General features: G+C 45.0%; 1 protein-coding gene across 1 annotated transcript; it reads right to left on the bottom strand.

Annotated features, from left to right (window-relative positions):
• Positions 1–955: 955 nt before the first annotated feature.
• On the bottom strand, positions 956–5,529 carry COMMD9 (COMM domain containing 9). Its single transcript, XM_056493202.1, has 6 exons — positions 5,414–5,529; positions 5,211–5,336; positions 4,792–4,931; positions 4,021–4,055; positions 2,744–2,847; positions 956–1,927 (listed from the first exon to the last, which is right to left on the bottom strand). Exons 1-6 carry the CDS (start codon positions 5,462–5,464, stop codon positions 1,787–1,789), a joined length of 597 nt encoding a protein of 198 aa, XP_056349177.1. The 5' UTR covers positions 5,465–5,529; the 3' UTR covers positions 956–1,786.
• Between the last annotated feature and the right edge of the window lie 11,409 nt (positions 5,530–16,938).

Here is a 16,938-nt window from a genome sequence, read left to right on the forward strand (position 1 = left end):
TCAGCATTTACCTCAAGGATTTAATTTCCTCTGTGTTTTGACTTCATCAGCTTCTCCAGGACCACAGCACTTCATCCTGCATTATCTACCTCTTCAGTGATTCTTACCCTCTAAAACACTACTATATAAACTATTTGCTATTTTTTAAGGCCAGACTGCAAAGGCAATGAGACTTCCTTGAACTGAACTGCTCTTAGAGATGTTTTTCACAGCTTGAATCTTACAGAACATACTCTTAAATATCCATCTTCTCCATTTGAGATGTCCCTATTATACATGAAATGTACCAGTTTGCCTTGATACCATACTAAGCATTATAACCTTTGCTCAAGACATTAACAAGGGACTTGCCACACAGTTGATCCTGATGCATGAGCTGCATTTCACCATTATCTTTTAAAGGCACAAGCCTTCACTAACACTTACACTCTAGCCTGCACTCTGGGGGGGATGTGTAAAATTAATTAACAAGGTTCTTGTAGTTTATTAACACCTCTTGAATGATTTCTTATTTCCAAACACAACAAACAATGTTTTGTGTCTTGAAGGAGAGCCCAGTGTTGTAGGAAAGACTGGATTTTGCCATAAACACACTTGGATAAAGACTTCTATAGAAGCTCATAAAAAAAAAAGAATCTGAATTTTGTTGATTTTCTGCATTTAACTCCTCCACACTCTCAATGCACATATTTTTATAAATTTTTAGGTCAGGGTCATCACCTCTAATACTGTACAGAGGTGGATTGCCCATGGAAAAAGGTGCCCTGAAACTGTGTTACAGTGAAGAGAAGGAAGTTTAAAACATAAATCAATTTGAATAGGAAACAAAAGATCCTTCTTCAGCAACAAACATGAACATCCATTAAACCAGCCTAGAAACTTGGCACCATCACAAAGAGGCTGGGGTAACCCAGGACAACATCTCTTCCAGACTGAAAAGGATTCACAAAATCAATTAGCAGTTCATTCTTTAATTAAATGAAGATTTACACAAACAACAGAACACTTTGGAGAAGTATAGGCACGTATTGCCACAGAAGGGTTTCCTACAGCAGAGAAAACAGCCTTCAATTCTTTATTCTCCCAGTTTGGTTTTTGTGCAGCAGAGGCAAAGTCCAGAATCCAATAAACCCCAAACATGAATTACCTGAACTCCCTTTTTCCTTTTCAAACAGAAGGAGGAAATTAGTTCCTGCTAAAGATGTACAGAACAGTCATTTTGCAAATGTGCTATGAAGCTGATCAGAAGGGAATGTGTTGTAGCATAATTGCCCTATTTCAACACATTATCCTGTAATAACAATCTGCAGCATGGCTGTGCTTCATTGAGAGGGAGAGAGTGCTACATCCAGCAGGCACCTCAGTACATGCACATTCCAGAGAGAAGCACCCTCCTCTTCTGATGTTGGAAGGCAGCCATTACCCAGCTTGAGCCTTTCAGATTCTCATTTCAGGACAGAGATAGAACTTGCTTCATTGGCTGCAGCTATTTGCTGTTTCCAGTTATGACCCTTGTGATTAAGCCAGACTCTGAGCCCTCAAATCCTCTTCTGAAACAGTGAACAGCTTTTGTTCAACAACACAATAGCAAACCACTTTTTGGCATCCACCCAAATGAATATTCGAGTGTTAGCTTTTCAAAAGCTATCTCATTAATTCAAGAAAGAAACCTCTTTAGTTTTGTTTTGCTGAAATAGACAACATGTTACAATAGGCTGCAACTTCTGACAGCTGTAGGCAGAGAATACTTCCCTTCCTTGCTGCTGGAATCCATGCCCTTGAGCATTCATTTGTTTGCAACGGCAGAAAGTTGGTCCCGAATCCTTCCCAGGCCTTCTAACATAGTGTCCAGGGTTTCTTTGCTCAGTTCCATGGTCAGTGCAGAAACAACAGGATTATCTCCACATAAGGCAGCATCTTCCTGAATCTTAAAATAGGAATGCAGACGTTAGTTGTATGAAAAATTCACTTTTGTGTTCTTCCAGAGCCATTACAAAAGTCAGTGTTTAATACATAGATTAAACAATATGGTTTGAACTTGGAATCTAGCTCCATCCTGAAAGAACCACAGCACATTGTCTAAGCTGTGTGCCTTACTAGTGAAGTGCACTCCTATTGACAGAGTGCAAGTGAGCATCTACTGTCATGAATATTGGAATATTTTGAAGACACTTGTGGCAGGAAGCCACATCTGTATCAGAAACATCTCAGCAGATATCACATAGGATACTTAACCCCACCCCATACACAGAATTTAGATTTTAATTCCTCTTCTGAATCTCACTCATCTCATTTTTATTGGCTGGGGGGGAATCCAAAACTCTGCAGAACAGAAGCAGTAAGTTAGGTATATTTCCCAAATGATAGATATGGCCAGTGAAGGAAGTTATTAGTAATCTCAGGTCATTTCCCAACTAATGAAGTCAGCTAAACACGCTGATGGAATGCTTAGAATTAAAGGATGATGGCTTCATGGTTTATCTTCTTTTTTTCTGTAGAAAACAGTGGTGACTAGGAACAAACATGGTGACTCCTCATATCCTCATGCATACAAAACTTGTGTGCAAGAGAGCTTTCATCAGAGACACCATTCCCATGCTCTGTGGCATTTCAGGTATCATCTCTGAGAAAGTCTAATGGCCCACCAGGGGAGGCAAGCACCAGGTGCCAGTCTGAACTGGTTTGCTCGGCAAGTCAGGTGCTGGACTTCATTATTTGAGTCCTTCACAGCCACTGCCATTACCTTTAACTGCAGCAGGCAGGTGGGGACTGCCATTCTCACAATGCTGTCTGAAGATGTCTTGATGTCCACCCTCCAGTCCATGTCCACTAGCCGAGGCAGGGAGACTGTGGGATTAAAAAATGGCTCTGTTAGGCTCAGCAGCACATGATGATACAGACCCTGGAACCTGTGACTACCACCATGCACAGCCCTCTCCACTTCTGGCCATGGGAAGCCTACAGGTTTAGCTGCTGCTATGTGGTTTCCCATCATTTTACTATGGAATAAGCCAGTCTCTGAACTGAACCTCATGACACTGGAAGGGCAAAAAGGGTTCTCCCAACATTATATGCAATATCAGTTCAGTGCAAGAAGCAGAGGTAAATTCACAAAGCCTCTTAGAGTACTAAGATGTTATCTCCACATCTTTATGCCCTGCCTTGCTGCCTGCTACACTCAACCAGTGTTTTATCCTGAGTTGCTCTGGCACCTGCTTACTGCTCTGCTCTCAAACTGCTAAGAAAGCACTCAGGAAAACTCATAAAATCCAGCAGTATAAAAAATGTTATTTTAAGTTCCCCAGCCCAGGAACCAAAGCATCCTGAAGTACAGCAAACATACTGGCAAACTGCAATCTTCACATCCCTTAAAAATATTTCAAGTATCATCCTAATTACATGCAGCCTAGCAGAAACTATTTAACAGGTGCAATACTGACATCAGTAGCTCAGAGCTGGAGTCCTCTTGGGCCCACCCAAGGAAAGAGAGACAGGCCTAACCTGGCTGCTAAGAGCTGTCTCAGTAGGCAATTGCAGCCTGTCTGGATTCTGCCTATTGTAAGATGCTTAGTGTCCTCCCCAGGGGTTGACTGACAGCCTTCCTACTGACTACAGACACTCAAGTTGCTTCCTCTCTGTTCTTTATTGTCTAACTGAATTTTTTTTCTGTCTGGGGAAAGGCTCTCTCCCTGCTCCTGCTGCTTCCTTGCACAGAGCTCCAGGGGGCAGTGCACAACTGGCTGCCTTGATCAGCTTTTGGAACAAATTCCAGCTCACAGTCTGTTAGGGCCATCACTTGGCAGCATTTGCAACAACACAAAATACATCTGTTTAGCCTTGTATGTTAATTTTCAAAGACTGATTGCTGGTAGATTGGGAGGGGCAGGAAACCATTCATTTTTTTATGTTAACATAGATCAGTCTGCTGGAATGTCTGCCTCAGTCTGTATGTAATGCATGTCAGACACTTCATGAATACATTTCCTAGCAGACAATCTCATTCCTGAGATTATTACTTACTCTGACTGGCTTGTGCTTCATTCCTCCAAGCAGAGCTGTGAAAAAAGGGGAGAAAACAGTATCAACAGTGCTTTGAGGAAATAAAAAAAAAAAGAGGTAAGCATTTAGCATGGCTTATCCCTGACTGAAGGGTCACCAGCAGCAAGCAGGAGACAGAGCCTGACAATGCTACTGAGTGTCATGGAGAGGCTGGGACTGGTGGGTAATGCAGGCAAACTGGTGAGCAACCATGGGTTCTCCTGGAAGGGCAGCTCATTTAAAGCACACCCCTTTCTCCCTGGTTTCATCAAAGCAAAGGGCTCCAAGCACTGAGATGTACAAGAGAGCTGTCCTCCTCTGCCACCACCTCTTGTATGCTGTACCACATACAGTGCCTCTGCACCTGAGCCATGGTGACAAGTGGATGGGTATCTGGATACTCCCTAGGTTTTCTAGAGCTGAAATGCAGCCTTCTAGGTTTTATCATTAACAGCAGCATTTTTTCACTGCACAGCTGTTAAGGTAAAAGGGGGTTTGCATATTGGGAACGTGTCCCAGTCTGTTTCATAAGTCATGGGACAACTCTCTGTGCCCATGGCTGTGTTTTGTTGGCCATTCTTCAGAAGACATATTCTGTTCAACTCTGCTCATCCCAGCCTGTGTGATCATGCCCAAGACACACAAAATTTACAGAAACAAGCCTCTGTATGCTGCCAACTATCTACATATCAAACCACATCCATAGGCCTTAACTCTCCAGCTGAAAGCAAATGGCAGGTGGATAGCACTTACATGTTCTCCAGTATTATTTTAGTCAAGAGGTTTTTCAGATTTTGGTGGAAGTTTTCTGGGAAGAGACAGAGGATGTCTTCTGCCCTGGTCAAGCCGCGGTACACCACGTGCCGGGTGAGGTTGTGCAAAGCAGACACCAGCTGTGGGGGGCAAGGGGAGAAGGGGCTGCGGTGAAAAGCATTACATACAGCACGGGGCGGGCCTGCTTAGCCAGCAGACACAGCTTACACTGCGAGAGAGCCCTGGGCACCAAGCGCGGCCCGACAGCCTCAGCAGGACGGGGCTGCGCTCCTCGGCCCGCAGCCCCGGCCCGCTCCCCTCTGCCGGCCGAGGCCCGCCTCAGCAGCGCAGGGAGCCCCGCACAATCCCGGCACCGCCGTGCTGGCCCCGCACCGCCCGCTCCCTCCCCCCGGCCCTACCTGCTCCGCTTCCTCGGCGCTGACGGCGAGCCCGGGGCCGGCGCGCTGCGCCAGCGGGCCGAGCGCGGCGGGCGGGCTGCAGAAGCACTCCTGGCACAGCTGCCGCACGGCGTCCTTGGACGGCGCCTGGCGGGGAGAAAGCGGGGCCGCTCAGCCGCGGCCCGGCAGCGGCGGCCCCGACCCCGCGGCCCGGCCCCGCTCACCTTCAGCAGGATCTGCAGCGCCGCGAACTCCCCGTCCCGCAGCGCCGCCATCTTGGCGCCCTCAGCGCGGCCGCGCTCCGCCCGCCGCCATCACGGGGCCGCGCCGGGGCGGGGTCGGGCACGGGGAGCGGGACACGGAGCGGGACGGGGACACGGAGCGGGACCGGGACACGGAGCGGGACGGGGACACGGAGCGGGACGGGGACACGGAGCGGGACCGGGGCACGGAGCGGGACGGGGAGCGGGACGGGGACACGGAGCGGGACGGGGACACGGAGCGGGACGGGGAGCGGGACGGGGACACGGAGCGGGACAGGGACACGGACACAGAGCGGGACGGGGACACGGAGCGGGACAGGGACACGGAGCGGGACGGGGACCGGGGCCGGGACACGGAGCGGGACAGGGACACGGGCCGGACCTCGGTGTGTGGCACCGTCCCTGCCGCTCCGCTCGGGGCCTTTTCCACTCTCTGCCTCAGAGTTGTGCTGCAAGCGCGCCGATTCCAGCCACCGATACGGGAGGTGAAGGATTTGTCACGGCGCTACCGCAGAGATACGGAGCGTTATCTTTGCAAACTGTGCCACTTTTAAAGGGATTTAAAGAAGTTCTCTTTCTGAGAGAGAACGTCTTCTCTTTGCCGTCTGTGGCTTCCAGCACGTCTGGCCCCAGGGCATCACTAATATATGATCTTTCCCCATCGCCGCCTCTGTCACATCCCCATCCTCATTTCCATCTCTGTTGGTTTGTAAGCAGGATATTGCACAGCGAGAAATGCAAACATATAAACACTTCTTTCACTGGGCTTCACAAGCTTGGTAGGGAACGGGGTTTACTCTTGCAGAGGAACAGATTCCGTACTACACACTAGGATAGGACAGAAAGTGAAAGGAAGAATGGTGAGATACTAATTTTTGGTTTCCAAAATGAAAGGTCTGCAGTTAGTGGGTTAAACAATAGCACTCCAGCAAAAAAAAAAAAAAAAAAAAAAAAAAAAAAAAAAAAAAAAAAAAGCATGGGGTAGTGGTTTGAGGTGGGGGTTTAAGACTCAGGAAACCAGAACCACTTTCTCTTGACCCAGCTTCAATTTTTAGATGAATCAAAATAGGTCAGTTTTGTCACGAGTGCCAGGAAGGTAATGGAACTCTGTACAGCACATTACATCCTGCAGTAGTAAGTGTGAGCATTTATTAACATCAGCAGTAAGCCTGGAGGTTGTGAAAGGATAAACAGAATGAAGGCACTGAGAAAAAAGCAACACTGTGTTACAATCTGAGGAAGTATGCCTGAAGGAAGCAGGGGATTGTTCCCAGGATATACTTGTACTTGCATCATTGTCCTCTTATAATCTGCCTACTTTTCTTGTTCCCAAACCAATAAGACTAAGCAGAATTTTTCTAAGCAATAATACTTCTGAAATGCCATATCTAACTGGAGAGAGGGACACTTACATTTTTTCAGAGCCTTTCTAAGACAATGACTTTACAAGACTTAAGTAAAATCAGGCTGATCCATGCCTAGTGTATGGGGTTTCTGTGGCAAGGTTCTGGTATTGGGGAGGCTAAAGGGGTCGCTTCTTTGACAAGTTGTCAGAAACTTCCTCCATCTCCAACAGAGCCTGAACCAGCTGGCTCCAAGGTGGACCTGCCACTAGGCCAAGGCCAAGCCCATCCGTGATGGTGGGAGCACCTCTGCAATAGCAGGGCTAAGAAGAAAGAACAAAAGTTATTGCACAGAAGTCACTGTGGCCAGAGAAGAGAGGAGTGAGACTATGAGAGAGAAACAGCCCTGCAGGCACCAGGCTCTCTGGAGAAAGACAAGAAAGAGGTGCTCTGGGTGCTGGAGCAGAGGTTCCCTGCAGCCCTGGCGAAGCCCATGGTGAGGCAGCTGTGCTCCTGCAGCCCAGGGAGATCCATGGGGAGCAGAGACCCACCTGCAGCCCAGGGAGGGACACGGGGAGCAGAGATCCCTCTGCAGCCCAAGATCCATGGGGAGCAGAGATCCCTCTGCAGCCCAGGGAGATCCATGGGGAGCAGAGATCCCTCTGCAGCCCAGGGAGGGACATGGGGAGCAGAGATCCCTCTGCAGCCCAGGGAGGGACACGGGGAGCAGAGATCCACCTGCAGCCCAGGGAGGGACACGGGGAGCAGAGATCCACCTGCAGCCCAAGATCCATGGGGAGCAGAGACCCACCTGCAGCCCAGGGAGGGACATGGGGAGCAGAGATCCACCTGCAGCCCAAGATCCATGGGGAGCAGAGACCCACCTGCAGCCCAGGGAGGGACATGGGGAGCAGAGATCCACCTGCAGCCCATGGAGGAGCCCACACTGCACACCTGAAGGAGGCTGTGAGCCCCTGGCATCCCATGCTGGAGGAGGCTTCCTGCAGGACCTGGGACCCATGGAGGGAGAAGCCCAAGCTGGAGCAGGTTTGCTGTCAGAACTTGTGACTGTGGGGCAGGCCACACTGGATGTTTCTAAGGACTGCATCCTGTGGAAGGGACACACACTGGAGATATCACAAAGGACTGCAGCCTGTGGGAAGGACTCACACTGGAGAAGTTAATGGAGAGCTGTTTCCCCTGGGAGGGATGCTGTGCTGGAGCAAGGGAAGGAATCTTTCCCCTGAGGAGAAAACAGCATCAGAAACAACATCTGATGAACTGATCATACCCCCATTCCCTGTGTCTCTGCACCACTGCTGGGGAGGAGGTAGTGAATCAAGAATAAAGTTTAGTCCAGGTAGCAGGGAAGGATGGGGAGAACATACTTTTAGGATTTGTTTTTTCATTATCCTGCTCTGATTTCCACTAGTAATAAATTCAGTTAATTTCTCTGAGTCAGAGCTGCCCATGATGGTAATGTGGTGAGTGATCTGACTCTGTTCTTAATTCACGAGCCTTTTGTTACATTTTCTCTCCCCTGTTCAGTTCTGGAAGGAGGTGATAGAATGGCTTCGGTGGGCACTGGGCATCCAGCCAAGGTCAAAACACCACACCTGGGTTATGGACTTAATTTACAGGGTAGCTTTGTCAGACAAGTAAGGGATGGGAGAGTGTTGGGTGGGCAGAGTAGATAACTGTCACTGCCAGCTCTTACAGGAGTGTGTGACAAGGGAACATTTACCTGTGAGTTACATACTCAGAACAAAGATGTTGTCTGCCAGTAAGCACAGCTGGCATCCTACTGAATTTGTTCTCCAGTCCATCTCCTATTGCTGCCATTTCCTCACTCTGGGAGCCTTATAATTATGAAGAAATAATTATAGATTTGATTTAATATCAAAATTGAAATGCTGTTTGTTTGATACCAAATTTGAAACAACTGAAGCTGACAGAAATGCTTTATTTGGTTTGATCTTTTCTTTCTTTCATTTTCTTCTTCCCTCCCTTCCTTCCTTTCCTCTTTCCTTCCTTCCCTTCTTCCCTTCTTTCCCTCCTTCCTTCCCCTATCTTCAAGGTCAAGGCCTCCAAAATGAAATTATCAGGGATGAAATGTGAGACTGCATCCTGTAAGGAAGGCTGGCCCTGTGATCAGTGTGATTATCAGGAAGGTTTGAGAAACACCAGTTCAATTATCTGCTGTGCCAGAGGCACTTCTCTCCGAGTATGAAAAAAGAAACCCACTTAGGGGAGTGAGATGGATTGGATGACCTCCAGATCAGTTTTCTCACAGCTGTTTTTTTACCATGATTTCATGTCTGTATCACCCAGGGGGACTCAGCTGTGAGTTCTGAGCCTGCAGATGAGTCACAGCACTGTGTGCAAGAATTGGGTTTGATCTCATGAACTAAATTGTCCAGTCATTGAATCTGAAAATTAAACCCTGCCTCTGGGCTGGTGAATTTGCCTGCACCCAGACCTGGGTGATACATACAGCTGGAGTACTGACTGATGTGACTCTCTCTTGGTTGAGCCAGCCTAGAGTATCTCCCTAAAGTAATGCAGGTATTTTTTTCCCCTTGAGAAGTAAAAAAGGCAATAATAAATTTAGTTTTCTACAATACCTGGAGAACTGTAATATTTTATACTCCAGGGAAAGAACAAACAGTTCTAGCTAATTTTGTCCATTCAAGGGTCCCTGGGACAGAAGTTCTTGGGAATTAAGGATTTGATGGGAAGAATTATTAGTTTTTTTCCCCACAGCACAGCCTGTATTCACTGGAGCACGTGTTGCAGAGGAGTGGTCTCTTCCTAAAGGGCTTCCAGCTGCAAGGCAAGGCTCTGGTCTGTAACTGCTCCCTTCTGGGTGTGTGCAATTTTAGTAAGTTTAGTAAGTTTCCTATCCTTTCCCAGATTAGAAATGCAGGACTTAGCTCTAAGGGAATGCAGTAGAGAGGTGACATCAAGTGTGTTCATGGATGTAAACTGTATGAGAGAGGAAAGCTCTGTGCCCCAGCCAGTCTCTGGCTAAGACCTGCAGAACTTCACAGAACAGGATTTCCAAACAGTCACCTGTAATTAGTATTTTGACACAAAATACTTTTTGCTGCAATTTGGGAGTAGTGATTGGTCTGTGTTATTGGGGAAAGTTTCTGAACTGATCACTGGATTTGATGGGTAATCCTTGCTTTAACAGACTTAGGCAAGTCAGGTTCTTTGCATCTTCCAGTTTTGTACATTTATTTCTGTTGGTGAAACCAATAATTCTGTGATAGTGAGAACAGGGTAGAAGCACTGGGGATACACTATGGGATGACTAGCAGTGCTGGCCTGGCTCTGCACCCTGCTCATTGCCAGTCTGTTGTCTCTTGCAGTGACCTAACAAAGTGCATGTAATGTAGAATCAACACCTTTCCTATTTGGCACCATCTCTACTTGCTAAGGACCTGTCATCATTTTGTTGTTAGGGTTTTTTAAGAAATGGAGCCAAACCATGTGGTTATCACTCGGCTTTGTACTCTTCCGTGTCAGTTTTCAACCACCTTTCAGATGACAGTATTCCTTCCTCCCTGGCCTCTCAGCTGAAGCAGCTGAACTGCCTTTTCAGTTTGGATTGCTGATACTTGAGACTCTTCAAATGGGACTGCAAATTAGAGGGTAAGGCCACTGCTGACAGATGTGATCCATAAGGCCCGTGCCAACAGATACTCTGTGTGCTCTGTAAGTCTGTGGACAGTTGCCTGCATTACAGCTGGAAAGTGAGCAGCCTCACACTGCTGTAAATCTGGGTTAAAACTGGAAAGTGAGTGGCCTAGCACTTGGAAAGAAGGCATTGCACATTAGCAGCTCATCTAGGGCAATTTTCTCTGCCTTCTGCTGCAAAACAATCCCTATAAAATTTGATAGGCAGCTCAAACTGTTCATGAGATTATGAATGTGTTGTTGGGACAAAAAGAGGCTTTTTCAGTGTTTCCCAGCCAAGAGCATTTGGCCTAAGCATCATACCAAGCTTTTACCATTGTCTTTATTAAAGGTCTCATTAAGATGTAACGACCATTCATTGATGCTCACAAAACTCCTTGGAGAAAATTCTGTGTAAGAATCAATGGAACTGCATCTGGTTTTATTAAGCAAATAAAAGCATGCAACAAAACATTTTCCATGAGGTATTTGCAGCCCCAATGGCATAACAGAGTCAGTTCTGACAAGAAAGGAGGAGCAAGCCAGCACAGACAAAAGCAAGACATTTAATAGCTCTTATAAATGCAAAAAAGTAAACAAGCCTTTCCTCCCCACTCTCCTTTTGAATGTCAGTCCCTTAGCATGGTGTGGTCATGCTGAAGCTGAACAAGGAGGCAGAGGCCAGCACCAGCATGGGCTCCCAGCTCTCCCTTTGGGCTGCTGGAGGTGACCCCCCCTCTGCAAGTGACTGTGCAAGCACGGAGGGGAAGGCAGCAAGGGAAAACTCACACGTGCTGGAGCTCATTGGTAAACTGCAGCTGCCAGAAATGTGTCCTGTGAGACAAGGTATGTGAAACAGCAACCTCAAATGTGCCTGCTTCAGTGCCATGGCTGCTTTCGTCCAGCAGAGGAAGCCACCTTCAGCAGCAAGTAGTTGTTGAGATCTATAACTGGGAGCCACTGCTGGCAGGAGAGCAGTTTCTGCACATCTGTGGGGCCTCAGGCCATCCTGGTGACTTCTGGCAGTTTAGCCTTGTAAGGAAAATTAATCCACAAAGACCAGAGGTTTATGTCCAAAGAGGAGACAGAGGAGTCCTTTTTGCTTTATTCGAATAAAGGGAGAGGCCATGGGTGACTTCTGGCAGTTTAGCCTTTAGAGTGAAATATCAAGGGCCAGCTCTGAACTGCAGTGATGCCAAGTACCAACAAAGCAGCTGTAGCACATTTCATCAGTTTAATGCTCTGTACTCATCACAAAGTCTCTCTACACCCCAGGCTATTGCATCTGCAATGTTGCTGTGACACAACCTATAAACTCTGCCTAACCATTCTCAGCCTGCTATGTTTTCTTGTTTCCCTTCCACAGCCTAAATCCCACTTGAGCACTGTCCTCTGCACTGCCTGCCTTTAACCACTGGGTGCCAGGGGCCTCCCAGCAGGAAGCCACTCTCACACTGGATCATTCTCCTGCCTCAGGAGGAGAACCACCAGCCTTGAACCACTTCAACCAGCTGTGCATGGGCTCAGTTTACATTTGTGGTGAGGGCAGGTGTGTGAAACAGCCAGTGGCAGATCAAGGCAGCCTCAGGCACCTGGGGACTTCAAGGAATTGCATTGTTCTCTGCTCCTGGAGTTCAGGATGCCTGCAGAGAGTGAGGTAAGGAGAGCTGTAAGGTCACTGCTGTGACCCAAAACTGCAGCAAAGCCCCATCAGCTCGTTTCATATGAGAATAGCTCACAGAAACAGAACAGTCACCATTAGTTTAAGTTACATCTCAATAAGGCAAAAGGATTCATATCCCATTATCAAGGAAATACTGGAGTCATTCAGGCTCCTTTTGTTGAGATTGCTGCCTTTTATTGGTTTGAAATGACACTTTTGGAGGGCTTATTTCTGCCTTACTGGCCATGATTGTCTTTTCATTCTGTGTTAATATGCTGCCTAGTTCAAAGAATTCCAGATTTAGGTGCTAAGAAATAGCAATAAAATAAAAAAGCCACAGTTTATTTCAACTATGCCTTGATCACACATGTAATTGCAACAGAAAACAGTTTCAACAGCAGTTTTCAACAAAAAGTAGTTTCTTTCTCTATTTTATATGGCTTAAAACTCAGAAAAGAGGAGGTACAACACAAACACTCAGAAAAGCCTCTATTAATGTCTCAAAACAGAAGAGCAGAACTGTAAAAACTAACAAACTGGAATAGAAATGATTTCTCTTTCTCTAGAGAGGTAGAGCTTTAGCTCTACCTCTCCACAACCATATGCTTAAATTACCAAGGCATCATAAGGGTAAATATCAAGATAAATGCTTTGAAAATGTCCTTCCCTGTATTATTAACATCACTGTGGACTATTAAAATTAAAAGGCTCTTTAAAACGTAATTGACTTTTTCATTATTTATCTGCTGCTGCTGCTGCTGTTCACTTCCACACGTGTAAGCAGTAAATCCCCAGAGGGTTGTTTCATATCTGTATAAATATATATTAAATGCTTTGCCTCTGGCATTTTAGAACTAGCACAAATGCAGCTGTGTTTGTGCATCTGTAATTTCAGGAGCCAGCCTCTCAAAGAAGTTTCCACTTGGCAGCTTATATTGTCTTCTCTGGAGTTTTACAAAATATCCGGTGTTAGTAACAAGGGTGTGTGAGGCAGCGTCAGAAGAGCTGAAATTATCTAATTACATTAAGACTTCAGACTGTGTTTATGTGAAACATTATGCCACAAGTAAATTGAATCCAACTAGCTGTCTGCTGGGCTCTTACCAATAGGATAAGAGTGATATGCAAAATAGTACAAACTAATTACTTTCTTTTAAAGGAAGCTCTTTAAGCAGATTATGTGAAAGACACCAAAACAGACTTCATCCCCAATGCCTATCATCTGTTGCATATTAAATGCAGCACATGTGACAGAAATTAATACTTTCTCTAGAAAAAAAACCTTTAACCATTTTGTGTGCATTCATTGTGACTCAGACAGGGTGAAGCATGGGACAGGTGCTGTTTGGAGGTGAAAACAAACAAAACATTGCAGTTCTGTGGGTCATGCAGTCATGCTGTGCTGTGGCCAGCAGCTCTGTGTCTCCAGGGGATGCAGAGCAGCAGTTGTGACCCTGAGAGCACAGGAGGTGCAAACCAAGCTGTGCTGTGGCAGGAGGGAGCTGTCTGTGGTGTGATTCTCAGGCTCAGCATGAGAGCTTTGGCAGGTCTGGTCTGTCATAGATGAGAGCAGAAAGTTCTGGTGTTTACATAGTGCATGTCCTGTTGGCTGTTACTAATTTAATGAGGGTTTTTCCTTAATTCAGAACATTTTATGGCTGTTTTATGTTTTTCTCCCCTCAGTAAACTGCACAGTAGAGCTTGCAAAACCTCCAGCCCCTTAGGACATGCTGTATTTAATCCTGGAATCCCAAAGTATGTAGTTCAATGAATTAGCTCAGTCTTTTACTGTGCTGAAAAGAGCACCTAAGCATTGCTGTGCTTGTTGTTCTGTTTCCTCCTGACTGATAGATCCTGCAAACAATCCAACTTCATTCCTTGTCCCCACAATGACTGCATTGTACACAGATCAACTGATGTGTGATGCACGGTGCCTCATCGTACCAGAGACTGAATCAAAGGGCTACTGAAGAGTGCCACAGCTTCAAAAAAATGATGTAGCTGAACCTAGAATCTGTTTTGTTTTGATAGATGTTGTTTAAACCAGGCTTCTCAGTGTATTTTCTGTTTAAAACCTCTTTTGATATGGCTATAAAATTACCTTAGTTGAAGAGTAAACCAAAGGATCATGACTCTAATATTAACCTTGGGAAGTAATGCCCTGGCTAATAGCCACTGATGTTGCTCTGTCACTGGGGTGCTTAGTTGTTTTTACCCAAGCTGTGCAACCCCATTCTGACAGGTTGTATCAGCAGAAGAGGCACTGCCTGGGGAACCAGAGCTGCAGGCATAGTTTGACTGGTTGAGTGTTCCTGTGACAACAATATATTTGCTGAGGGTTTGTGTCAGCTCAGGAAGAGAATCTGTGCATGCAACAGAGAGGCTGGACATTGATAGCTGACTTTATAGTTTCAGCTTGTCCACATACAATACAAACCTGTGGTTATAAAAGGCATATAATATATAAAATGTAAATAGAGTGGTGAAAATCAGGCCTTAAAGGTTTCTCCACTCTCTCCTGTAACTCTGTGCCAGTGCTACACAGGAGCACTGCTGCCTGAATCCTCCTGTTGCAGCATCTTGCCAACATACAGTGATGTAATGTTATGCAACTTCATTATGCAGTGACACAAATACCATGGAGCTGAAGCACTACTTTCAAGAAAAATTTCTTCCAGCAGTAAAAGCAATGTTTAAATCAACATAAACACAGGGTTTTGATAGTGAGGCAGTTTTGGGTCATCAACTGTTCTGAATCAGCATGTCTTGAAATGAAGCAGAATGAATTCTCATACCTTCAGCTACAAACTGTCAGAGTTCAGAGAAGTATAGATGCTTTACACCTCAGGAAATGTGCCCAAAAGTAGGAGCAATGTGGAAACAGCAGAACCATGTGTCAGAGCCTGTTGTGCCTTTTCTCTGCATTGTGGCTGTAGTGTGCAGTGAAGTGACAAAAGTGTGGGACAGAACTCAGCCATTGCAGCAGTCCTGCCAGCAATGCTTGTGATGTGGCTCCACTGGTGCTTTAGTTTGGATCAGTGTAGGTGTAGAAGAAGGGATTACAAGCAGCCTTTCACTTTTTATCAGCGCTGATTTTGAGTGCAGGGGTTAGATTCTGTTGAGTGAAATTAAACTGAAAAATGTTGTCTAGAAGTGTCCAACATGCTCAGATCTCATTAGGCATCCACTCCAGGGGATCCAAATGAAGGTGATTTCAATTGAAAAAAAAAACCTGGAATATGCACAGTGTGCATGTCAGATCCTCAGCAGCAGCTGTTAGTGTAGAGCATCTGTTCTACAGATTCTTGGTCTGCTTGACCTTACCATGCAGATGTAACTTGATCTAATTTTTAAGAGGAGATGAGAGAACCTACTGAAAATCAGGCTCCTAATTTTTAATTTCATTTTCCCCATAAATGAAATTGACCATATGAAATTCTTACTTCTCCATAGACTACAATCATTAGTGAATTAGTGCTTACATAATTTCACTGAAAGCATTTTGTCATTTCTGTAAATGTGCTGGTAATGGCAAGGAAAATTGCTAGTTTATTCTATAATATTCTAAAATATTTCACAATTTATACAAGTGGTAAATATCTCAATTGTTGCTGAAAATGGACTCCCTCCAAGAGTGGAATGTTCCAGCTGAATCAGCACACAAAATTACAACTATAGAAAGATGGGGGGTAAAATGGGAAATTGCATAAAGAATCCCGTGTCCTAGGTAAAAATCAGGATATTGCAATCTAACTTGGATTTGGATTAGCATTTCCCTCTGCTTTTATTATAAAAGTGGATGTGATTTTTAAGTAGTCAGGATCCTCCCAGCTACATTTCATTGGGAAATAGTCTGGAAATGCTCTAATTCCATAAACTGAGGCAGAAGTCCTAGAGAAAACATGTTTTCTACAGTAGAACATAAAGAGTCACAACACTCTTGAGAATGTTCCTGTCTGCATTTCTAAAAGGAAAGGCATTTAAGATACTGTTTAATGTAAGGACTTCAATCGATAAGTAAATGTTAAACAGTGTTTGGAGAAAGTTGGATGTTAATTAATTACAGCTGCATTTTCAACAGTTCTTACTAGAACTTTTTCTTAAGCAGATGCAAACAGGAAGCATAACTCTTTCAGTATCACCACTGATTCAGATTTGATTCAACTAGGAAAGAAAAGTCTGTAGTAACAAAAATTTTAAAACCCTATTTCCTTCCTGGAACAGGAAGTGTAAAAATAGGAATAGTCTACTTCCAAATCCTGCAAAAAGAGGTGAAAATATCTCACTTATTTCCAAAAAAAAATAAAAAATAAAGCACTTTACATTGTTTTTGAAAAAACAAGTACAGTGACCTTACCAGCTTCATCTATGAATATGCAGCATATTAAAAGAACTGACAGAAAGCACACAAGCACACAGAAATCCTAGCTACCTGATCCATAGAGCCTAGACAATGGAATACTTGCAGATTTCTGACTGTTGGAAGAGAGCAGTATCATTATTCCACTCAAAATCCCAGTCAAACTGGCTGTGATTATGTGTAATTTAATTTTTTTTTTTTTAAATCACAACATTTTATTAATTAGATGTCAGGTGCTTTCTTTATTGAGCAAATTGACAAACACTAGTAGTATGTATAATTCTCTGAGACTCCCACTTTCGTGGTTTTTTTTTTTTTTTTTTCACCCCTTAAATACCATTTGGCTTGTTAATTACAAAAGTTTGAGGAAACAGTTTTTCTACCACCCAGGTTTGGGCTTGGATATTAATTCTCATCTAGAAACTTCCTGTCCCAATTC

The sequence above is a fragment of the Oenanthe melanoleuca genome, chromosome 5 (assembly GCF_029582105.1).
Source record: "Oenanthe melanoleuca isolate GR-GAL-2019-014 chromosome 5, OMel1.0, whole genome shotgun sequence".
Lineage (NCBI taxonomy): Eukaryota > Metazoa > Chordata > Aves > Passeriformes > Muscicapidae > Oenanthe > Oenanthe melanoleuca.